Raw genomic sequence first — 25,945 nt, 5'->3', positions numbered from 1 at the left:
TTTCGCACAAATGTGTGTTTCCTCATTTATCGATTTACGACAAGGAAACAACCGTTTCTGTACTAACATAGCGTCCAAACTATCACCATCTATATCTTCATTCCTTAACCTTTCCAACTCCCTTCTATACACAAAAACCCTCTCGACATGCTCTTGTACTTTCTCCGCAGTATCTCTAGAGAAGGCTAAAGTATTCAGATCCCTTAACCCTTGTGGGAGATCTATATAATTTAGCCTGTTCCACATTACACATAAATGAATTCCTAATTCTACACATATATGAATTCCTAATCCTTCAATAAAAACGTTTTTCTCAGGAAAATTGTCTAAATTACAAAGTGTGGCAAGAACATTAGCTTGTTCACCCCTCTCCATGCAATGCTTAGCCCATGCAGTCAATTTACACTTTTTCTCTGAAGACACAGTATTACGAGTTACAACCCTTGATCCTGCTCCCCGATCTACTACAAGCGGTGTAGAACCACTTGGAAGAGGGAGAGTAGGCAAATTTAGAACATCCGGAAACAGAGGTACTATCACTGGTGCGGCAGGCAAACCCACCGGACCCGTAACAGCAGGCAAAGGTGGAGGAATAGGTTGAGGAATGACGACAAGAGGAGGAACAACAGCCGGAGGAAGAGGAACATTAAGAGGAGCAGGAGGAACTATGGGAGGAGGAATGACAGCAGGAAGAGGAACATACGGAGGTGGCGCAATGGCGCCAGGCCTTCGTTCATTTAAGAGTTTGTCAATGAGTTCATCAGATACATGAAAGTCTTTAGAAGGATACATTTTCTAGATACCAAGTGAAAAAGCCCTATCCATATTCCTAACTGACTCAGACTGTTTATTCTGGTCATATAACAATGCTTTTCAGCATTCGTCATATGACGGCGCGCATGCTTTTCTCTACTCCTAAGCTGCTACATAGCTTCTTTCTTCCAATTCTGTAATACATCGAATGCTGCAGGTCTAGCCTTTTTCTTCAATAATATGGATTCTAAGTATTCAATACGAGGAATTTCGAAACTACCATTGATTAACCACTGAAGTTCGGAAGCATGTCTAGTTTTTCTGTGCCAAATATCATTAAATACTATACCACCAATGTCGTGCTTACAGTACATAGTACACGTCGGCGACCCCTCCATTGGCACCGGTCAGCCAAATTCCAAAGATTGTCTGTCACTGCGGAATAAAGCCCTGAAGCAGGCAGACAATTTCCCGGGCATATCAGAATACTGGTGTTACCTGGTCAATAATTGCACTCGCAAGTGCAATGCGCCAAAACAAATTATCAGGATACTTAAGAATCAGGTCACGACTCACCTGATCAAATCCTAAGGAGGTCCGATCAGGTTACAAAGTTCTAACTAAGGTCCCACATGGTTGGTGATTTCGGCAAATCTGCCCGCCCCGATATATGGACCCTCGTCAAGATGTCGACTCGGACCGCGTGCTCACCGTCCAGGGTCAGGTCATGCAGCGCTGCTGAGGTGTTGCGTCTCATCCAAGAAAGGGGCCCCCTTTTTTACACCGTCCGATCCCGGTCCGTTATCCGCGTCAACCTTCAATGAGCTGGCATCAATCTTGAGGGTCCCTATTCGGGCGCCATCTGTAAAAGCAAAAGGAAATATCGAGGCTGAGTACCCCAAAAGGAAATACACCAAACACTGGCTTATAAAGATTCACAGATCTTTATTCTATAACTGTACAGTTTACAAAGAAACAAAGTATCAGTTATCTATATGGCCCTCAGTACATCACAGCGAATACCAGCCCTTTTGGTGTGAGAAGTGAGAGGTACTAGACGTCTAAACATTTACATCTTTTATACGTTTCCAATCGTAATGTCCAGCCCCTCTGCATGTTAATAATTCTCGGTCTAGGGTTCGTGCCGAGTTCACTTCTAATTAGTCCAACTATATGCATGTGGATTATTTCCAGTTTGTACATCAACAAGTCACAATGGCAACAGTGTATCTTCGGATTTAACATTAAGTCTTAGTACATATCCTATACAATGTAGTTCAACAAGTGTCCACGTTTAGTATTTAAACAACATTGTATTTGATGTATGTCCGCGGATTGGACTTGTTGGCACGGGTAGTCCTCTGTCTACAGGTCAAACGTAGGACAAGGTCTCATTACACGACCCAAACATTCGGCCAATGGGCAGTTTAGACATTAACTTATGTGCGAAGGTCAGGGCGGCTAAATTACAAGCAGGAAACACTGTCCACCATTTTAGAACACAGAATTACTTTGAAATGGGAATCAAAATGGCGGATGGACCTAAAATGGCAGCTAAGTCGATCTAAGATCGGAACTTTGCAACGTGGATTTCTTCGCAGAGCGACTGGGCTTAGGCCAATACATACAATAAAGGAGGCACAATATGATATCCCGTTTAACTCCCTGCTCCCTTTGAAAAAAAATGTTGGGGGTTGCGGGGTTGTCCCTGGCATGTTCCTAATGATAATGTCACCGTAAAAAAAACTGTGCCATTTTTGCATGGCGACATTTTTGAGGGAACATTATCACATGGAACCCTTTTATTATCATCCACTTACCTAAAGTATACTTTATTGCCACATTAGTCTATTCAAGGTACAGTAGCACACCTTTCAGTGCTATTTACCAGGGCACTATGGTAAGTACTCAGCAAGTTCAAAGATAAAGAGGACATCGGTGGGACTGATAAAGTCATCTACTGTCCCCAATCTCTGATAGAAATGCTCCATCTATCTTTGATGGAAGTGCTCCTATTTGGGAAACTTGAATTAAGAATCCTCTAATATTTACATTTATTTATATTTATTTATTTATATACAAGAGGAACAATGCACTTTTCATTACAAAATACCGTACAATAGATAAGATATCAGATTTCACGGGAAGCGGTGAGCTTCTTACCATGAGGTGAGTTTAAGGGACATTCTGACCAGCTTGTGGAGAGGAGTAAGTGGAACAGTCACCGGGGACAATACATAAGTGGACATGCATAGATTAAGGACAATGAACGTTGGACATCTTTAAGTGGTGGTAAGCGGTATGGCCAGCTGTGCTCGGGATGGGGCCATGATGGGTGAAGTGCTATAGTGGAGGCAGAGGAAGTGAGAGATAGAGGCAGGTTAGAGGCGAGGGAAACATTTTAGCTAGCAGGCAGATAAGAGGTAGGTTAAGAGGTTAACTCAGAAGCGAGGTGGCAGGCCTTTAGTTCGGTTTTGAACACATCTGTGTGGACTGTTTCTCGTATGTCCGGGGGAAGATAATTCCATGCAAGTGGAGCAAGAAGAGGGAAGGAGCAGAAGCGAGAGGAAGCACAGGGAGGGCAAGGAACCACAAGGGTAGTCCAGGAGGAGGAGGGGACATTATGAGAAGGCTTGTAGTGTTGGATAGACGAGGATAGATACAGTGGTGCTTTACCGGGGATAGATTTGTGAGGGAGTTGTGTGCTACATGCTTTTAAGCATTCACTGCAGAGTTCAGGGAAGGATGGAGGGCGAGCGAACTGAAGGTTGAAGGAGACAGAAAAAGCGGGCAATTATCACAATCTCAGTTGGCTCAGAAGCCGACTGTCCCGGAGGTCCAAAACAAACAGTTCCAGTAAAAGTCAGGATTCCCCGTCATCTGGCCAAGAGTTTGTTGAACTGGAAAGCCTTCAGGAAGCGAAGGAAGGATGGACTAGTCGGGGACACCCACCAATTGTGCAACGAGGAGCTCTGAGGTTCATCATTTAACATATGTAGAAATAAAGGGATAGTATGTATTAAGCGGTGCCCAGTATCAGAAAGCAGCACTGAGGTCCAGAATCTCTGGACTCAAGGAGTTTTTTTGTGGTAGAACTTCTTCACAGCAAAAATCTTGATTTTCGTTTATAGATGTACCAATATTTGTTCACAACTTTCTCCATCATTTTTATCAACTCCAATACCATCAAACAGAGAGCTAGAGATTTAAACAGGCTCTTCAACCTTTGGGTTTCCAGGTGTTTTGGACTACAAATCCCATCAGCCCGAGCCAGCATAGTTAGAGGTGGGGGATTATGTGAGCTGTAGTCAAAACTATCTGTAGCCCTGCAGCTTGCAAACCCCACTTTAGTGTAACAGAGAGCCGGACAGACTATGGGTCCTGTGTCTGGAGGACAGCCTCATCCCTGGGAGATCTTGAGGACTGTTGCCCAAGAGAGGGGGATATGCACTTACTGCGCCTGAACTTACTGAGCCTTCCACCAGTACACAGACCATGCACAGCTGCGTTGCCAAAGCAGCAGTCTCGAGGATTTTGCAAGGTGAAAATCAGAGCGCTTCAGAGGGAGGGAGGGGGGCTACTACCCTGTGCACACCCCTGCGTGAGAACATCGGTAGACAAACACTGCAAGGGCCGCACGCACGCCCGCCCTGTGCGTGCCAGGCCGCCCTGTGCGTGCCAGGCCGCGGCTGCTCCACGCTGTCCAGGAAAGGTTGAGCGCTATTCAATTATCGGTAAACAGCATTTACCGCCGCGCACGAGAGCTTGTCCCGGCAGCGGCAGCAGCTGCCCTCTTCCTGATCTGGTTAAGCAGCGCTGCTGCTGCCTCGAATGTCCTCCGTGAAGCCAACTTGGCGTTGCTTAACCCGGTTCCCGTCTGGGGCCGTGACCTCGACCGCCTTCCCCTTTCCCTGCCAGTCTGCCTGCTCCCAGCTGCTGCTGGCTGCGTGCGCCTTTTCTTCCTCTTATTCCCGTAGCGGGGCTAACCGATATTTATTTATTTATTTATTGGTTATATGTAATGCGTACTACTCTTTAGGAGAGGGGAGGGGCGCCGGGTGCAGGGGGTCAGAGGGGCGGGCCGCTATGCCAGCTGCCCCTCTAGCACCCCCTGCGCGGACCGAGGCATCTGCTGAGCGTGTCTAACAGAAAACCAATATAAAGGTTGTCAAAAAATGATACATAGGAACTTATGACTCTGCGGGAGAGAGTAGTTACCAAAGCATTGCAGCAGTCACACGGAAGAGTGTATAAGCCAACGGTGTCCGGCCACACAAGTAAAGCGCTGGTCTCTGACATGGCTGGGCCGCCCTGCACTTGCCAGGTTCAAATCCCGTGGCAGGGCCGATGTAGCCTTTCATGCGACCCGTCGATAAAGCAAGTACCAGTCACACCACCTGGCATAAAGCACAATATAAAAACACAATGTTGCCCTATTGGAGAGCAGGGAACAATCGCGACACGATTCACGTGATGTCCACAGGGCCGGCCTTAGGGCAGCAGCACCCTGGGTGAATACACCCCGTCCCCTCCCTCCCCCACGGGCTCCTGGTTAGCAGGGGGCGGGCGGAATGGGGCTGGGCCAGGATGCGCCACTTTTTTTTTTCTTTTTTACCCGCCTCGCCCCGGTGGCCCGAGGCCTTTGAAAGACTCCCCCGAGTTGGCGTGGCAGGGGGCTAGTGGCGCCCGGGGGTGTGTGGTGCCCCAGGGGATCGCCCGGTTCGCCCCCCCTCAAGGCCGGCTCTGGATGTCCGTGGCAAGCGATGGAGTGTTAAATTGAAGGAGGTGGTGTTTGATGGCTATTTCGAAAGGGCAGCAGTTTTTTGGCCAATTGGTTGAGGCCGTTCCTTTGAAGTATGCCATAAAGGGAGGGGCGAGCAGAAGGGTTTTGGGGTTTTGGGGCTTAGACTGTGTTGAGTTTGTGATGGAAGAACATGTTGGGTTTGTCGCATAAAACAGAGTTAAATTGTTTATTTTTGTTTAATTTATTGCATATTTGGTTAGTGTCAAATCTTACACAATCAGATACAACAAACAAGAGAAACGTTCAACAGTTCCTTTACCAAATAATAACAATGAGGTCTATTTAACAACATACCATAGCTCACAGCTAAAAAAAATATTATTTTAGCTAGGGCAAACCCATAGCACTCAATCCCCTGATTTACGTTTAAAATGACAGATTAACATCACAAATAAGTGACATTTATCGTAATTCACCAATGTTTATAAAAATGTCTTGGAAAAAGTCAACAACCGCCACAGTCATCAACACCCTTTTTCCTTCTAGTATACTGCAAAACAGGTTTTTGGGTATGCCGCGCGAACGAACACGTTTTTCTAAATAAAAGCTCCTTCTCTGTAATAACGATGGGCATTTCATTATCAGATGATAAAGCGCCTCCTGGTGTCTGGATTTCCATATCCTGCATGTACGATCCCCCTGTAATATCCACATTCTAGGACCCACTACCTCCAATGCGTGAAGAGAGCTTCACCGAAACGTCAAAACCCTGGCACGCATTGTCTTCGGAGGGAAACTGCATGAAGTAGGGCCTGCGAGTTCTCTGACTCTTGTACGGGGACAGCAAGTCCTTCTACAGTTTCAGTCCCACCAGATCCTCTTCATCTTGAATCTTGTCCCAATGCCCCATCTTAGCTTTACTTTTAACTCTAGGGCGATCGTCAGAGACACTAGCCTCGTGCAGATAACCTTTGCATGAGGACCCCGGATCCAACAGTGTCTTCACCGACTCTGCGAGCAGTACATCCCTCAACCTTCCAACCCGTCTCTGATGTTGGTGTTGAGGTAGATAGCGAGTCTCCGGCAATTATTCAGAATGCCACCACGGTTGGAAGCTCACTTCCAGCCTGATGACACTTAAAGAGAGTGCCTGAGGAAGGCTTAACACAGATCTCCAAAGCTTCCCTTCTTGCGTGCCAAACCCTTTCCTCTTCTTAAGGTCGACCAGATGAAGGCCAGAAGGAGTGACCTTCTCGCGAGAGAACGCAATAGGGGGTCATGAATAATATCCGCACTTCTGACATAAGACATAAGAACGGTGACCTTAGTTTCGGCTCTTTCTTGAGTCAGTTTGATCAGAGAGAGTCCAGCTATTATAAAGCCAGGATTGGTAAAATGAGGGACTTCCTCCACCACCTGTCCAATTATGGAGTGCAGCATCACGTGAGGTATTCTTCCAAGCGATTGCGGTAAACCGTGAGAAACAAAAAATCGACAGTGTTCAAAAGGCCTGGCGCACGCACAGGAAGTAGTCATTGTGTACGATCGAAGACAGAGCTGGAGACTAAACACTGTCTGCGGTGTTGAAGGACGCAGATATATGGCCTGACTTGATGGGCCTGGAGGCCCATTCCTGCCTTCGTTATCTCCATAAGCCACACTTATCAAGGGCTTGCATGTCTTTATATCGAGGTAATATTTAACGATTGCCGATTTATCAAATCTTTTACCGTGAAAACTTATAGTGAATGCTTTTTTAATAAAAAATATTGGTTTGGAGGTCACCCCCAAACCCCTGTTTGCCACTGCAAAAAAACCCATCCTGACCGTTTCCTCAAAAAATGTAACCCTTTACCCCACCCGACATACATTCACCATAAAGGTTTTCAAGATAAAAGATTCGCGTTATGGGCATTCAATATATAGGATTCGATATAAACACTGTATACTGTATCAAGGCCTGCCAAGTGTCAGCGTATTATAATAACTTTCGGCCGCAGGCCTTTGGTGGCAGGCCTTGGCCTCACATTTTAGCCTTTGGCTTATACCCTAAACATTCAAGTGCAAAAAAAAAAAAAAGAAAACTGAAATGTCATTGATAAATAAAAACTTCTAAAGAGTATGCCCAATAATTTGGTAATTGAATGCTAGAGTAGGGCACACATGTGTACTTCTTGATGAAAAAGATAAGTTAAGCTGCTGAGCTTTTTTGCTGCCCACCCAAGCACCCCCTAGTGTCCTTACTGCGATGAGGCTTGTCTGGAGAGTGTTGTTATGAGCCCCCGCCTGGGGTAACCAGAGATTGTATACTGCCCCTTCTATCAGAACCCAAACGGTCTTACAGCATTGAGGCTTTTCTGGAGAGTGTTGTTATGAGCCCCCGCCTCGGGTAACCAGAGATTGTATACTGCCCCTTCTATCAGAACCCAAACAGTCTTACAGCATTGAGGCTTGTCTGGAGAGTGTTGTTATGAGCCCCCGCCTGGGGTAACCAGAGATTGTATACTGCCCCTTCTATCAGAACCCAAACAGTCTTACAGCATTGAGGCTTGTCTGGAGAGTGTTGTTATGAGCCCCCGCCTGGGGTAACCAGAGATTGTATACTGCCCCTTCTATCAGAACCCAAACGGTCTTACAGCATTGAGGCTTGTCTGGAGAGTGTTGTTATGAGCCCCCGCCTGGGGTAACCAGAGATTGTATACTGCCCCTTCTATCAGAACCCAAACGGTCTTACAGCATTGAGGCTTGTCTGGAGAGTGTTGTTATGAGCCCCCGCCTCGGGTAACCAGAGATTGTATACTGCCCCTTCTATCAGAACCCAAACGGTCTTACAGCATTGAGGCTTTTCTGGAGAGTGTTGTTATGAGCCCCCGCCTGGGGTAACCAGAGATTGTATACTGCCCCTTCTATCAGAACCCAAACGGTTTTACAGCATTGAGGCTTTTCTGGAGAGTGTTGTTATGAGCCCCCGCCTGGGGTAACCAGAGATTGTATACTGCCCCTTCTATCAGAACCCAAACGGTCTTCCAACATTGAGGCTTGTCTGGAGAGTGTTGTTATGAGCCCCCGCCTGGGGTAGCCAGAGATTGTATACTGCCCCTTCTATCAGAACCCAAACGGTCTTACAGCATTGAGGCTTGTCTGGAGAGTGTTGTTATGAGCCCCCGCCTGGGGTAACTAGAGATTGTATACTGCCCCTTCTATCAGAACCCAAACGGTCTTACAGCATTGAGGCTTGTCTGGAGAGTGTTGTTATGAGCCCCCGCCTGGGGTAACCAGAGATTGTATACTGTCCCTTCTATCAGAACCCAAATGGTCTTACAGCATTGAGGCTTGTCTGGAAAAGTTGCAATGGGCTCCTGTCTTGGGTAACAAGACGGCGATGGAAGAAAGGGCAAAGCAAGTTAGCGCATGAGTTAAACGGGAGTACCCTTGAGAACGGGGCTCAGGGGCGGGGCCCACACAGGGGTGGTGCCCACCCCTGGGTGCACAGTGATGGTGGTTCTTGAATTGGAAGAGCGAGCACAAAATGCAGGGGGGCCCACAGGGTCTATTTGATGACAGAGAGATAAAAGACGAGTGTCAGAAGCAAAATATGGGATCATGAGGACATTAAAAGATGGTTATTAAAAAAAAAGAAATAGCAGTACCATTCTGGCACGCGAGTGCTGTGTTACCCTAAGAGGGCTCTATGCTGGAAACAACATATAGTGGAATCGAGCAGCTTTAAGGACATCCTTGAGAATCAATCAAGCCTTGTATTTGCAATTGGATGAATTAAGGAAGGGAGATAATCAGGATACAGAGAGGGCATCGGTGGAGACATTATTGAATAGGCCTCAAATGTTTGAAACACCTGTCGACGTTTGTTACATAATACATCGTGTTGAATCCCACACTGGATAATTGTGTTTGTTAATGCAATATGTGTGGAATCCAAATATGGAGTGACATCATTGTGGAGTTATGAAAAGCCATTCTGGAATTAATTGCAAACCAACTAAACTACAAGTCCCAGAATTTCAAGAAAAAAACAGGAGTGGGTGATTTTCTCACACATGGCATGGTAGAGCTGGGGATCGCTGACAAAGCTTGAGTGAGGAAACAGGAAAAGTTAGGCACGGTCAAATAGGATCAGTGATGTTAGTGGTCCGAATGGGAAATGGGTTAGGTAAACATGTATCCTTGCTCCTCTGGTGTTCTTGCTGTGCCTCTCTGATATAGTGCAGCTCACCCCAGCAGGGGCCATCTTTTCTGGAAAAGGTTGCCGGTAAGGATATTAGCACCCTCTTTTTTGCTGATGATACTGAACCTGGCTCGGACAAAGACTGGCCTGAGAAAGAGAATAAGAGCCAGAAAAGATTGTCTGTTAGTCATTGTAATTGGTTATTTATAGGGGTGTACTGAACTTCGGCTTTGAGTAGGTATTTGGGCAAATTCCGGCTGAAAAAAAGCTATTCGGCGCCGGCCGAATAGTTTCTTGCTATTCGGCTCTTGCCGAATACTTTGACATTCTCATTTGAATACAATGCAACATGAACTCAGGAAGGCAAATATAGACTTCAGTTTGCAAAACTGAATAGAATTAGACCAGACAAATTGCTATCACCCAGCTGAAAAATATCTTATATTCTAATCAGCTCTTTAGGGCATGTTTTGTTACAGATTCTTAGACATAAAAGGTGCTCATCCTTCATACCTCGCCTGCAACAATACTGGAAAATCTTTTCTTTTGGTGAATGTTTATATGCAATGTGCACTTTTTTCAGTTGGAAAAGACAAACTGAAAGAAATGTGCATAGATACTTTCAGTTCCTGTCATTTCACTTCCCATTGCGTACATCATAGTCCTGCCTATTCTTTTTTTAACGACTTGAGTCCTGAGTTTAATATTATCTGATGTTTTATCAGGAATGAGAAGTTGCATATGTTTGTGTATTGGCGAGAAGGAGTGGCGAGGATAAGTGAAAAGTGAGCAGCATTTGTTTGGGTGGGGTGAATAGTTGTGAGATGGAGTTCACGCATTTCAAATTTCCTCTTGACTTGTGTCCCGCATGAGCCGACATGAACCATTTTATACATTTCTATGTGAGCTGCAAAGAAGTTTCGAAACTCGACCGGATCGACTTTGCAACTGGATAGAGAATGCAATGCATCTGATTCACAAAGGCAGTCCTTTTGCATTTGTCAAGCCTCCTACTTTAACTGGCACTGAATATACAACAATCCTCATACACTTGGTCCCGTCATTTTGGTTAAATCTGCTTTATTTCTGGCTTTTATGCTTTAAATAAAGATGCTACATTAATTCCAATGAAGAGAAATAAAAGTATAGAATATTTTTTAAATGGTGCTTTATTTGTTCTTTTAATAAGTGTGTTTTTTGAAGTTTGGAACATGATGTATTAAATAAAGCAACTATTCGGCTTCGGCCGAATAGTTGACAAACTATTTGGTATTCGGCCGTATGCAAAATATGCTATTCGGTACAGCCCTAGTTATTTATAACATGCTCAATACCCAGAGGTTTCTAAACGCGGACCCGGGGATCGAACCTGTGTTGCTTCGCATTGTCATGCTTCCAAGGTGAGCACGTTGCCCATGAGCTATCCTCCTGGCCCCAATAGCAACTTAGATCTAAACTTGAGGAAAAACAAGGACTGCATCCCATGGAAGATCTGCCATGAGAAATGGGTCATAGTCTTTAGACAGGGATAGCACCAAGCTACAAGACTCTAAGCACCGCCTTTTCGGCATGGGATCCCAGGAGCGACATGCAAATAACATGAAGAAGGCCGGGGCAAACATCAATCATCTCACCAAGGATGATTATGGAGGGAGATCACTAACTGGTAGGAGGTTGCATTGATGTTGTATGGAGCAGCTACCTAGGGAGTAAAACCTTCCTGCATGCTACACAGCATTGGAGCGGGCCTGTTGCGATCCGGTGCAAATCTACCATTTTCCAGACTCACGAGCAGCAATTATTGGGAATTTGCAAAGACTCCAAAACCTGCAAAGATAGTTCTGCCTCTGGGCTCTATTGCATGAAAAACTGGTTGGTTCAGGCACAAGGTGGATCAGGGAAAATACTAGGGGCAGAATCCAGAAAAGGAACTCCATACGTAAGTCATTGATTGAGATGCTAGACCGACTGCGCATGGCCTGTCCACTTACACATGGTTTGCTAGGGAACTATAAACTAACAAGGAAGGAAGCCATCGAAATATGGGCGATTCTGGGAATAAACGGCTTCTAAAACCTGTCCCGGAAGGACATTTTAGATCAATAACTAGCCTTGATGTCGGAACTTGTTCATGAAAGCATGGTTACATCAATTAAGAACATACATGAGGACTTCCTTATCCAAGAGTGTGCAGCTGTGGAAAGCAGCAAGTGGGTCCCCTTTTTTCCTGGTGTGTACCCCCTCCCAGAGGGAGTGGGACTGCTGGGTGTAGCCATCAGAGTCACTGGGATAGGAGCTGCAGCCCAGGCAGCTCTCGGTTAGCTTTGGGGAGACTCACTTTGAGTGAACTAGGCAGTTCCCTTATAGAGAACTAGGCAACTGGCAATGTTGTCTGAAATAGACCTAAAAAGGTGAATGAAGCTGGAAAAACGGGAGCAGCTGATATTCCAAATGTTGACTTTTTAAATTATGTATTTTCATTGTTTTATTGAGGTGTGCATTTTCTTACTGTAACACGTTGAGAAATCCAAAATAAAGCGTAGTGAGCTTATTTTTACACTCAGAGTTTTATTTTGGCATTTTTTTATTTATTTATATCATGTTCTATTTCGCAGCTCATCTTTGTTGTACTTTGCTTTGTATTGCAATGATGCACTTTCTGAAGGTTTGCGTGCGCCAATGATATCATATGTTGCTATGTTTGTGACTTTCTTTTTTCATGTATTGTCAGTTGTGTTTCAAGAGCGGTTCTTTTTTAATACTGATTATTGTCGAGCGGTGCACAGTTTTTGCATATGTGTTTCTGGGTCTGATATCAAACATTACATTGAGACTGCGTCCTGGGGGTGGGGTCGTGCATCTGGCATAGGGTCATTAGCCTCTCCCCCCTCTCCCACTGTGAGCCCGGCTGCCCCTTTCCCGGAGGTTGCGAAGTGACTCGGTATTTTCACGGCGTGACCCTGTGTTTTCATCCCCCACATCTGAGGCATGTTGACGGTGCGCGGATGAGTAATTTTTCCAGTCCATTATTTGGGCACAGTGCCCGCCCAGGAGAACACCAGCAAGCCGCATTGTTCCCGGAGTCACAGTCATGAGCTCTTCAAAGCAGTCGCTCGCCTCTTGTTCTTAAAATATAAATATTGATCCATTGCAAAAGGCCACCACGTGATGCGTGTAAGACAGACTCTCTGGCAGGCCAAGGGGCTCACAATAACCCACAATAACCATGCCGGAAGTGGGCGGAGTCTACAGTGTTTCCTTAGGGGAACTCAGGACGAACGTACTGGCCTTAGCTCTTAGACGGGGGCAGGATCTCTTCCCCAAAATAATAATAATAATAATTTAGCATTTATATAGCGCTACGAACCGTCAGGCATCGGAGCGCTGCTTATTATTACCCACTGTGTGCAGGGCTTATTTGTCGACTTCGGAAGGATGAAAGGCTGAGTTTGGCCCTGGCAGGATTTGAACCTGCATTGGATGTCAATGCGAGCGCTCTACTCGTTGTGCTATCGGACCGGTGGTAATTACCCTTGCAGTATTTACTCAGCTGCATAAGTGCTTGAAAAGCAGTAAAGGGTATGTTACGCTGCTATGGTATTTACCACTGGTGGTAACATTATTCATTTAGGTGTAATACGCAATTGCAATGCTGCTGGCAGTATTACCCAGAGGAGTAATTTACTGCTGGCAATATGTCTTTATTATGGCCCTAAACATTGTATGAGAATGAGCCTGCCACGTCAGTGTCTGGGCCCCCTCCAGGGGGGGCCCATAGGGAACTCTGGTGATTCCCCGGTAGGCCTCTGCACCCTGGACCTCTTTTGTGTGCTATTCCCAAATGTTTCCATAGGAAAAGTGTTGGGCGTGCTGAAAATGTGTAATATGGGGCCACTTTGACAATTATTTCCAGGGCCTCTTTTGGTTCCCAGTCCACCCCTGGCCCCCTCTAGCGGCCTGAATGCCTGTCTCTACTTATGAGCCACCCGCTCTACCCAGCTGCCCCCCTCCCACACCATGTGATCAAGCTCTCGATTCCGCTCCTTCTCCCTTCATGCTCCCCGCCTCTGGAACTCCCTAGGCCCTGATACAGGGGTGTTGCTAGGTCTGGAAAAGACCCAACAGTCCGGGCTGGGGGCTAGCTATAGCCTTTTGGTTGTAGACCCTGAGATTCTATCCGGGGCTACAACCAAAAGACCAGAGGCTATAGCCCCACTAGACCCCGCCCCAGCAACGCTTCTGCCCTGATATCAAGAACATGGCCACGGGGCAAGCATTCAAGGCTGCTCACACATAGTGCTTTGTATCTAGGGAAGAGGCAGCAGAGTCCTAAAGTGGCACGAGCCCCTCCCCCACCCAAGCCTCCACCTCCTGCCCAGCCTCAGCCTCTATGGCACTTAGATGTATGCAATGTATACAGTTTACTGTCATGCTGTGATGCCCACGTCAGTGTCTCCACTTGTATGTTCACTCTCAGCCACCTGGACTACACTCTGCTCCCCGGTCACTATATACCACTTGAATGCCCCTAGCAAAGGGATTTCTGCACTCACTTTTGTTGTACTTGTGTATAGCGTGCCAGATCTTACTCTCCAATAAATAGAAAATAGGGTTCTCCAGTGACCCTCAACATTGCACACTTGGCCAGTGGTGATCACATGACTTTATATAGTGCTCACCTTTACACTCCTGTATTTATTAAGTGTTTTTGACTATATTCAAGCTTGCAGTGCACAGATCACATGTCTCTCGACTTCCGCTGCACGAACCCAGTGAGCTATCGAAGGTCTCTCCTGATTCATTCAACCTATGGTTTCTCTAGTTCCTCCCTATGTAACCTTCTGATGCATTGACCCCCTGAGCTATCCAAACACTCTCTCGGTTCATCCAACCAATAGTCACTCTGCCTGAAACGCTAACACTGGCACTCCCCAGAGGCAGCTGGATGTTTCTATAAAAGAGTTGGGCCTCACAATAGAGGCCCAACTTGTGGCCGACAGTGCACGCGAACATATGTTATGTGTTAACTAATTTATATGAAGTATACGCCACCAAATGACTGCAACACTTTTATGGTGCTCTGAGGCCCAAGGGGCTTTTGAATGTCTTACAAGTAGGTCTGAGGTGAGAGGGCTTGGTTGTTTGTCTTCTGTGCTTCCCTAAGTTTAGAGTGGCAGAACATGTCAAGCATCCAGGTAGAAAGGCCATTTCAGAAACGAGGTCCCAGAACTGAGAATGCCCTGGCGGCCATCTTTGATATGGGCAGCTGAGGAATTGAAACCTTCAGCAGAGTGAAGATATTGCCGGGTCAGGGGATGTCTTGAAGTAGCATATGTTTGGTTAGAGATACGCTAGCCCTGGCCACAGTAGACACCTGTGAACGAGTGCCATGGTGTGAATGTGAACTGGTAATCTGTGGACAAAGGAGGCTTCACCCTTTAGGCATACATAATAAAGTGCAAATGCTGGAATATACCCAGATGGTAGCACCAAGGAGCCATCCTCCTGACAACCAGGCATGAGATGGGGCTGGACTCCCACCTTTCTGAACTATAAAAATCGAACCTTGTCCTGGCGTAGATGTCTGCCTCCCTCCAGCTATCATTTCAAGTTTTGTAGCCAAGCCATTCCTTCAGTCCATCCCCTTGTCAGTAGCGCAGGGCCTGCGATACCGCTTTCTGCCACATGCCCCAGAGGCGTTGCTGGGAGGAGGATCGAATTGGCTATAGCCCCGGGTCTTTTGGTAGTAGCCCCAGATATAAGCTCAGGGGCTATAACCAAAAGGCCGGCTAGCCCCGACAGTCCCGACATTAGCGTAGCCCCGGATCTTTTCCAGACCTAGCAACACCCCTGCCAGTTACTGTTGTAGCACCAGCAAACACAGTGCCACCATCCAACACAGCCATTCATTCTCATGTAGCTTTCCTCTAATGAGTGCTGCTTTTTTCTCCTGGGGGTAGGGGAGGATGGCGTGATTGCAGTTCCATGGACTTTCCCCTGGATGAAGGTTTTTCAACAAAATAAAGTACCTTTATGGATGAGCGGAATGCTTAGGGCCATGTTTATTCATATTTTGCCAATGTACAAAGTTCATGTCTAATGTCTTTTCCATTCGAAATTAAAGGATTATTTAAATTTGCATTTCAGCTTTGTGATTGGTGATCTTTTGGAAAGGGCCTCCATAAACTCAAATGCATTTCCCACTGGGTACAACTTGTTCATTCTGCCCAGTGCACATGACTCCTTGCTCCAGCGTTGGCCCCTAAGAATGATTACACTATGTGCTTCTGTCTGTAAGAAATGGGTGACGTCCCACTGACCATGTTCCACTTCAGACAATAGCGGTGCACGGACAAACAGCGGCAATGCAGTAGTACCACTACATTGGCACTGCATTACCGCACCATCGTACTACAACTTTGACAGTGAGGTGGAGGAAAAACATCCAGCAAAATTCTGGAGGTAAATGCGCTGTCATGACGGCAAAAAAGTGGCCAAATCGTTGTAATTATCGCTCGTGTAATTATCGACTGTAGTCATTCTGCCGAAATCCCTGTGCAGTCTATAAATGGGGACTAACACCACAATACCACCCCTTGTAATCTGGCAGGAATTCCACCAGACCCAGTGGCGGTAACAGTAACCGAATTGGTGGTAGTTTGGCGATTTACGACCTGCAAACTTGTAATGAGGCCCAATGTCTGGAATGTTCCGAAGGGCATCTGTCAGACACGGAATCATCAGCCCAGCTCGTGAATCTGATACCACGGGTGTAAGAGGGAAGAACGAGTGGTCTAGGGATTTTTCTTGCTTTTGTCTGTTCATGCGCTGTCTTTGGCATGGTATGGCTATTGTGAAGTTGTGTGTTCTACCGCCGATTAAATAGTACTCTTGACCCTGGCAGTCTGCATTGAGCAGCACATAAACAGGAAGTCGTAGATGACTAATTGCAGGTGAAAATGTAATTCTTGCAGGAATGGTAAAATCCACCCTGCAGATGAATAATTGCAAAGGCTTTAATTAGCGCCTCTTGACAAAACAATCAGGAAATACATTGCTAATTAAAGTCAGTGGCAGGGCCCGCTGCGCGCGCGGAGTGGCCCGCTGCTGTGCGGGATGTTTATCAGATTATCCGGCGCATTCTTTGGGCAATCATATCATGTGATGTGGGCAGAACACGCACGCACGGCGTGCATGCATGGACCTGTGGGGCTTGGAGAAAGGCCTCATAGAGGCGTGCAGGGGACGGGCCTCCTGAGAAACTTAGTGGGCTGGTGCCGATTTCAAGAACCAAGCTGTTCTAGCTACGAACCATGACTTAAGAGGGAATGGCACTTTATGGTGTTTTGAAGATTTGAGATACACTTTATTGTATTTATTGCATTTGTTGTACGCCCAAACCCCGGGGTATCACGGCATAGTTGTACAGGTATACTTGGTCTTAGTTGTTAAACATTTATAGATTTACAGTGGTGCAGTCTCATTACTTAAGCAAATATATTTTGTTACATGGTAGAATAGAATGCCTTATTCATTTTTAGTTTTGGATCGTAGATGGCACTTTAGCGACACATAGTGGATCAAAAATGTTTGGTTTGGCAAGTGGTAGATGGCAAGTGTGCATGAATAAACTGTAACCTTAGTGGTGTCCCATTACTCCCTCCCTCGCTTTGTAGATTTCTGGCATTGTGATTTTCTGAATGGTGAACATTCTGTGTGTGTCTTTTGCAATTGGTTGCCCCAGCTGTCAAATTACTGGAAAGAGTTCTAGATGTCAGTGGCTCAACAGAACAGTGATTGTGTTGCTCTGGTTGTTTTGTTTGATACGTGCACTTGTTTTGTGTTAACTAGTTCAATGATTATTATCACGGGGCAACAGTTAGAACTTTGTTGCTGTCCTTCGACATGGGTGCATAGCAGGGACTTGGCCACCCCTACCTACCTTTGTCCTTCGACATGGGTGGCTAGCTACCTTTGTCCTTCGACATGGGTGGCTACTTACCTTTGTTCTTCGACATGCGTGGCTAGCAGGGACTCGGCCACCCCTATCGACCTTCGTATTGGCTAAATGCACAAACGCATCCTAAACCTCTCTGACGACTTTCCCAAACCTGGACTTCTCTCCCCCGAGGATGTTCAACCTGCAGCGCATTAGGACCATACCAATGGTGAAAGGCGCTATGCAAATGACCTTACATTTTGTCACGGCCTGACCTTTACTGGGAAATTGGGGCTGCTCTTGACAAACGACGGCCAAAACCTACTGGCTTTGAAAGTGCTTGTTTTTAATATTGGATTTATGAGTCACAGTGTGGAATATAGCTCCGCAGCAGTCGAACCACTAACAAATCAATGAAAAGTGAGGTCTTCTTTCTGCCCCTAGCCGGCGTCCCCTGCCTGTAACCCCTGGAACTGCAGCTATTGGTTCTGTATGATGGCGAACATTGCTCATGTAAGGTGCTGGCTGCGCAGTGTGCGTCAGAAGCTCCCTAAAGACTGAGCTGGAGCGGGTGCATGCCCGTACAAAGTCAACGCCCTCATGAGGGGTGCTGGTTTTTTGGTGACGTAGGTTCGTATTGGTGCGTGACCTCCAGTCCGTAGGATGGGCCACAAAGTTCCACTCCTCTTGATTCCACTGAAAGGGGAAATGTATTTGTGTTACCCCTTTTGATGTGGAAGAACCTGCTGAAGCCTTCTCACGTGCCCCTCATCTGATGCACAACAATGTGGTGGGGTACCACACCGTGGTCGCGGCTGAAGCCTGTGCAAAGCGCACTTACACGTGTGGGTTAGAGGGTCTGAGGGCCTGATTTCTCAATTGGAGTTTCCCATTGTAAAACGCTTTTGTAAATCAGGCCCTGCGTATTTATTTAAATATGGCTCATGAGAATTTAACCACCTCAAAGCAATGAGATGATAGCTCCTGGGGGGCGTGATGTTTGTGTAACCAACCGCACCCCTCTTTGCATGAAGAAACAGGTGGTTAAGTCGCTCCACACGAGCATCCACAGATGCACCTTCTTTGATCGGGGGAGACCAAGGCGAGGGCACATTCACTGGAAGTCTTTAGGGTTAATAGTGGCAACCGCATACTTTAATTAAAATTAATGTTGCCCAACATGTAAGTGTGACCCGAATTTAGCAAAATGCGCCATATTTTGGTAAATGGCTGTTTACGAAACAACGGTGGCTCTGTATAACGTTCGCTGCGTGGTTCTGCTTCCTGTAGTCCTTCTTTTGTTTTTATTTCATTGTTTTTGACATAGAACTCATGGAGTCAGGCAGCAGCTTCAGCACCATTTTATATCGTCACACCTTCATCCATCACCTCCATTATACTTTGTTGTGGAAATGTCCCCTATGCTTTTTTATTGGGTCATGAAACCCCTCCCTCTTTCCTGCAACTCAGCATGCACTCCTTCCTGTCCGCCAGCCGGCCTAGGCCTCCCATCCCCCTAACAGCGCTGCATCCTTCCTGCCCTAATTCAAGTTCTGCACTCCTGGGTGTTCCAAGCTGCACTTGAATTATATATTTCCCCAATGTGAAGCTCTTCGGATTTTCCCTGATGTAAAAAAATCATCCTTATGTAAAAAAATCATTTTGAAATTGCTGTCAGGGGTGTTGCTAGGTCTGGAAAGATTTGGCGCTATGCTAATGTCAGGACTGTCGGGACTCGGGGCTTGCTAGTCTTTTGGTTATAGCCTCTGAGCTTCTATTAGGGGCTAAAACCAAAATACCTGGGGCTATCACCCCCCCGCCCCGTCCCTCCCTAGCGACGCTTCTGATGCTGCACAAGTTAGCGTAATAGAGGACTATGAGTGGCCGAGAGATGGGGGTAGCTGTTTGTCTGCGCGAGCATTGGTACCACGTTTTATGAACTTCACGTATAACTCTGTTCAGAGCTCCTGTGGATCCCATGTCGCCACTGATGAGAAATTCCTTTAGAGTCTTCCGCCAAGCTGTAGTCTTAAGGCCAGCCCCACTTATTCACTGCTTGACCTCCTAGGTTTGATCAAAGATCTGCATTGATATTGATATTAATATTTGATTTGTATCGCACTCGTACACCAGTGTTTCAGGGCGCGACAAGGCAAGGGAGGGGACAAGGGAGAACAAAAACAACAAGGCCAGCTCCAGGAGGATGTGGCCACCTCAAGAAACTGGGTGTCATCGGCTACACTGGAGGGTCTGCAACTTGTCGCTCTACAGATGTTTTGGACTTCGACTCCCATGATCCCTCACCTTAGACTTTGCTGGCTATGGTTGATGGGAGGCGTTGTCCAAAACATTTGGGAAGCCAAGGTTTGCAGACAGCTGCCTTTCGAGGCGGAGTTGTCAATTCAAGGTGGGCTCCCAGAATCAGATCCTTTTACTGAAACCTGGAGTTCGAGCGGCAGAGGAGACGGAAGCAGAACCGCCTGCTGGACTAGAAGTAGTGGAAGGTCGTCGATGGAGATGAGGGGTGGCACCAGCTGAGAGGGCAGCTGAATGTGTATGTTGCTTTGTTTCAGAGGCTTCGAGCTTCATCCATGTGTGAAGCGTGACCAAAGAAGAGGGATCAGGGCCATGGTCCTGTTGTTGAACCAATTAGAGAAAACGGCAAGTTGTTTTTGGAAGGTCACAGAGAAGGGAGGACGGTGGTAAAGAGGGTAGGGCATATGTTCCACCATACCATGGTATTCAGCCTTGCATCCCACGACTTCTGTTATTTTCATGGCCTCTTGGCCCTTGTGGACATGCAAGCGATGAGTTGGGTTTGCTTTGGTGGTAAGTTAGTAGGAATGAAGGGAGGATGGAAACAGTGGTTTCTGAAGTGTTGATGGGTGCAGATCAGAAGTAACCAGACTTTGGGTGTAGTTAAGCTACCAGGTATCCAGTTTTGCAGGCTAGAGCTGTTCCGGGCGTACCCTGAGGTGTGTATGTCTGGTATGAACTGTGAGTTTGGGTGGGTACCACCACTGGGCCACGGGCTTTCAGTTTGTGTTCAAGTGTGCTTGGCCTGAACTGTTTCAGTGCTATAGAGGAGTGGAGGGGTGTGGGGACAGGTAGGGTGGCAGGCTGCAAGTTTAGTTGGTTCTTTTTTTTAATTTCCTGTCTTACAGTTGTATACAAAATACAAAAACCTTTCACAAAATACCGCATATTAGGTAAAATATATACATAACAATAGATAAAATAACAATCAAATACATTACAATGTATAACACTTTTATCGCTCAACCAACTCGATGTATCATTAAAACAGAACTCGTATTCTCTGAAAGACAATGGGCCTCATTACGAGTTTGGAGGCAGCCATGCCCTTAATAAGTGCATGGCTGCCTCCAAACTCTGGTCCGGGTCCGTGGTCCCTGAATGGGGAACTTTGGAGGGCCCGGTATTTCCCCATTCAGGGAACCTGGACCCGGACCATCCCCATTCCCATTTGAGCCCCAGTAGGGCTCAATGGGAATGGGGAGCATGCTAACAACGGGCCGTTGTTAGCATGCTGGTCCCCTCGTAGGACCCGCAAAGGATGTCTGGTCGGACCAGACGTCCAGAGCGGGTCCCGCAAGGGGACCTTGTAATAGGGCCGAATGGGTTTAAAGGCACCGGCAGCTCTACCGGCGCCGTTAAACCCATTCCACCAGGGTCGTAATGAGGCCCTGTATAACTTGACTAAAAATCTTATCAAAGTTGGAGCCAAGGATTCCAGCCCTCCTTCCATAAACATCTCCCATAACCATTCTGCAGACCAATCCTGGTGTTCATGTACAACATTATCAAAGAAAAAAATCCTTACATGGGCATAATGTCAAAAGGAGTTTGATGGTTTCCAGTACTCCAGGTGGCTTGCATAATCTACAAATCCTAGGATCCTTAATTGTGTTAAGTGCCGGATTTAGTACCTGTTGCCTGGTTGGTACGAGTCTGAGTCTCATATAAATATGTCAACCTTTATTGGTAAGAAACTTTATTAGATATTAAATTGGCATATTCAATACATAGAGTGTACAGTTGAATCTTTGCTTGCATCATTTCCAATTCCAGAATGTATAGTTTACTCTTAACTCTGGTGGGATTAGTCAACAATAGGTCAATCTCGACCCCCAGTAGACTTGAAAATTCTCCCATTTATATCAACTCATTTTTGTTAAGGCTGGGACGAGCTTATTTTAGTTAATCGGTATAAGATCTTCATATGAGGAATTTATTCCGGAATGAAAAACTTTAGCATGAAGACTCAAGCTTTTCCAAGCTGTAAGTGTTTGCAAAGAAGTAATACCTAATTTCCTAATTACCTAATTACCTAATCACCTAAATACCAAAGTAATACCTCATTTCTTTATACAACAAGATATACCTGTCTCCAAATCCTTGTTCCAGACTATCGAGGATACGATCCATCTTAGTTCTACCTAAAAGGCAATGCAAGGAATTATTTTCAAATTGTAATGTCTAACATTGGCCCTCACTATAAGGTTGGCGGGATGGGTTTACCGGCACCGGTAAAGGTGCCGGTAAACCCGCTCCACTCTATTACGAGGTCTCTTCACAGGACCCGCAATGGGCGCCTGGAAAAACCAGGCGTTCTTACCGGGTCCCGCGAGGGGCCAGGGAGCTAACAAGCTGCATCCCCATTCCCATTGAGCCCTATGGGGGCTCGAATGGGAATGGGGATGGACCGGGTCCGGGTTCCTCGGACGGGGAATTACCGGGTCCGCCAAGGTTGCAATGGCCCGGTAATTCCTCATTCGAGGAACCCGGGCCCAGATTGCGGTATGGAGGCAACCATGCCGCTAAAAGCGGCATGGTTACCTCCAACCTTCTAATGAGGCTCATTGTCTAGTTAGTCTTGACTTTGGGCCGGCGGTGCGCCGGGTAATGCTAAGGGAGCCTCCATGTATTTGATCCACCAGTACATAATGAATGACATTTAGTGAGACAATTTCAGGATGTTAAGGAGCATTAAAAACTATCCTTTACAAATACCTACCAGCATGGCAATGCTTTGGTTGTCATGTGTACAGTTGTGACGTGGTGTGTTGTTGTTGATGTCAATGGCTAGCGCATGTCCTGTGCTCTGCTGCCCTATAATATAATCAGTGGTGGAAATGGAAAAAATGTGGGGGATCCCACAACACAAGGGCCGTTGTGGGGGAGGAGTTCGGGGGGGTGACCGAGGGGGCGTGGTCTAGAGGGGGCGGGGCTCGTATGCTGTAATACTTTTTTTTTAAAATGCACCTGCGACGGAGACATTGCCTTTTACCGCGGCTTTGGCACTGGTGTCTAATGCACAATGAGCATTGTGCATTAAACACCAGCGCTAAAGCCGCGGTAAAAGGCAATGCTGCCGCGCGGGCTCTTTTTTTTTTTAAAGTATTCCAGCACGGTTCATGGGCTTGGGCGCCTGACTCTGGCCAGATCCCGAGATCCTGCTACACATCTGGTGCCGGATCGCGGATCTGCCAAAAGCCGGCCCAATGACTAGCACTGAACGTAATCCATTGAAAAGATGGCTGGCGCTGCAGCTGAAATATCTGAGAAAGTGTTAAGGGGTGATCTGAAGGGGAGCCCTGACCAAGTGGTTACAAATTGTGAGCCCTGAGCATGTGTGTGTCTTGGCATAACATGGCACAGCCTGATATTGCACGATACAGCCCAACAAGGAATGCCAAGGCATAAAATCCTAAAAACCTGCAAACAAAACCTAAAAACGTAACACCACAAGAAGGCAAGCCGAGGTACGACGTGACCTCATTACCATTCAGCACCACTGACCTATCAGGACATCTTTCGTGACCACTCTTCCTCTGTCAATGTCTCCTCTCTCTGTCTCTTTCTCTCTCTGAGATCTTCTGCCAAACACAAAGGGCTGTTCTAATAACACAAGGGTCTAAGATCCAGCACTACCCCAGCGTGTGCATTGGGGAAGGCGCTATCTCTGGATATAAACAGCGTAAGCAGTATCCAGGATGCTCAGAGCCTGTGGCCCTTGTTCTAGACCATGGTCAACAGACCCACAAACATGTTCCTAGGACTGCTTCTTTTTCATTGCATCAGGTTAATTGCAAAGCACTCCACTCAGCTGGGCCGCCTGATAGCTACACACAATCGATCTGGTGAGGCACAGAAGTCTCTGGAGCCATTGCATCTGAAGGCTGTGCAGTCACTTCCAGCAAGAAGTCCAATCCCTAGGAAGACAACAGCCCTGACACACCAGGAAGCACGTGCGTAACACGAAAGAGGTGAAGCTCTGCTAAGAGGGGGGAGTTCTCCACCATGAAGCCACAGGTGGTGGGCCACAGTGCCAAGAGCAGGGACCTAAACCAATACTCAGGAAGAAGCACTCTAAATCTTCATCAATGGGGGGCCTGACCACTTTTCTAATGCCTGATGCCCAGGTATAATGCTCTGATATGTGCATTCTATACCGGCACAGATTATACACAGATCCGCTGTCTGCACCCGTTGGCTCTCCAGATGTTCTGGGGTACAACTCTGATCAGCACTAACCATCATTAATTAATTAATTTATCACACGCTCAATACCGCAGATCCGTCTCTGAGCGCGAGGCCGGGATTCGAACCTGTGTTGCTTTACTCAAGACAATTGCGTTGCCCCTGAGCTATCCTCCCGGCCCATCATAGTCAAGGGAAAAGGATCTTGGGAGTTGTAGTGCAAAGCATCCTGGAGAGGCACATGTTGCAGACCCCCGGTATAGATCAGGGGAGAGAAGGGACTGGTTCCCTGACCCTAGCTTCCTCACTCTTCTTCAGGGCTCGCCCCTGTGGGTAGGCCTTTCATGGGCAAGCACATGTCCTGCTGCTGTAGGTACTGCTCAACATGGAAGCTTGGGCCTAGCAGAGCACTTCTCTGCGTCTCTCTGTCTCCTCTTAAAGCGCTTTTATGCAGGGACCGTGACCGCCACTTGTTTGCGCTATTCCGTTACCTACTTACATATAGAAATTGATCCAGGTGTGGCCGTGCGGTTCTTTTCTGGGACATTCAATAATCACCATTATTTTGCATGGCACTCACTGTGGATGGAGTCTCTAGCACTCTCTGGACCTCCGTCCACTAGTATGTGACACATGCACATAACACGCGTTACAGACTTTCTTGCTTCCAGGTGTTTCCAATTTACTATAGAGCAATACACAAGTAAATAAAGAAATTGCACCCAGTCGCACACAGAGTCACATAACTAACAAACAAACATAAGTGTCAAGATTACAAAATAAATGATGGGCAGAGACCCTATTCATTATTCGTGGGGCCCAGATCAACTGGTCAATACTAGAAGTAATACCTTCGAAGCTACCATGGAGGCGCGTGGAATAAGGCCCCAGCAGGGCGCACGTCCTGGGTCAGTGAGCTGGACTAAGCAATGCAGGCTGCTTCCCCAGCCCCTCAAGCCCCAGCGCCTTCACTATTTGGGTGGCTTGGGCCCCACGAGCCCATATAACCTGAAGACTAAGGATGAACAACTCAGACAAGCAATTGCCGGTCTCACAATGCAGCGCTGCGGCCATTGGACCCCCCAAACCACGTGACCAGGTTAGGGGAGGTGCTCGGGCAGGAAGTCATCAGTTTCTCCCTTTCATCCGAAGCTTTTCTGCTGCACCGTTCACACTTGATGTTGACTTTCCTCTGTCTCACTTAATCTCTTGTGTGTCTCTCTCTAATCACTGTCTTTCCAGCTCTTTTCCACATGTCCCTTTGGAGCCACTTGGGGACGCGTCCCTTGCTTGCGACCCAGGGCCTTTGGGAGCACCTCTTTGATTCTCCATAACACCCACTGACCCAGCACCACCCATAAGATAAGTATTTACACACATCCTGTGAATGTGCTTAATGTTGTGCACTGTACACTTAGAGAATGTTAACAACATGTAATACACTTTGGTAGATCTCGCTTGTATTGTTTTCATTGTCATACTGTATTTGTTGAATGTGTGTTTATATATGTATCATAAAGTTTTAAATTGCTATGAAAACTTTTTTTCCAGATTTCACAAGGACCAGGATAAAAATCCGATCCAGCGATGACCAGGGCCCAGGTGAGACCCCACATCTACCAATACAGATTACTCATTGAAGATGTCTTAATTTGATATGAGGCTGTGGCATGTACATGCAGGTGAGACCAGCACATTGCATGCTGCAGAAGATCAAACAAACTCACAAATGCTGATGCTAAGGTTCATGGGCTCTCGCCTGAACCCTGGACCCCGAACGCCACCCCTCTGCTGAAAACATCAGCCCGGGCCAGTAAGA

At 46.8% G+C, this 25,945-nt stretch overlaps 1 protein-coding gene across 2 annotated transcripts in view; it reads left to right on the top strand.

The window, feature by feature from the left end:
- GFRA1 (GDNF family receptor alpha 1) overlaps positions 1-25,945 on the top strand; it is a 602,771-nt gene that overhangs the window by 113,979 nt on the left and 462,847 nt on the right. Inside the window, exon 4 of one of the 2 annotated variants that reach the window (XM_069611899.1) lies at positions 25,678-25,728. The exons of the other annotated variant lie outside the window; for it this stretch is intronic. Within the exon in view, the coding sequence (XP_069468000.1) occupies positions 25,678-25,728 (51 nt within the window). The remainder of the gene's footprint in view (positions 1-25,677; positions 25,729-25,945) is intronic. 2 annotated transcript variants of the gene reach the window in all.

The sequence above is a fragment of the Ambystoma mexicanum genome, chromosome 8, assembly GCF_040938575.1.
Source record: "Ambystoma mexicanum isolate Mex_15411 chromosome 8, UKY_AmexF1_1, whole genome shotgun sequence".
Lineage (NCBI taxonomy): Eukaryota > Metazoa > Chordata > Amphibia > Caudata > Ambystomatidae > Ambystoma > Ambystoma mexicanum.
The sequence above is the reverse complement of the archived record's forward strand: the minus strand, read 5'-3'. Positions and strand labels throughout refer to the sequence as shown.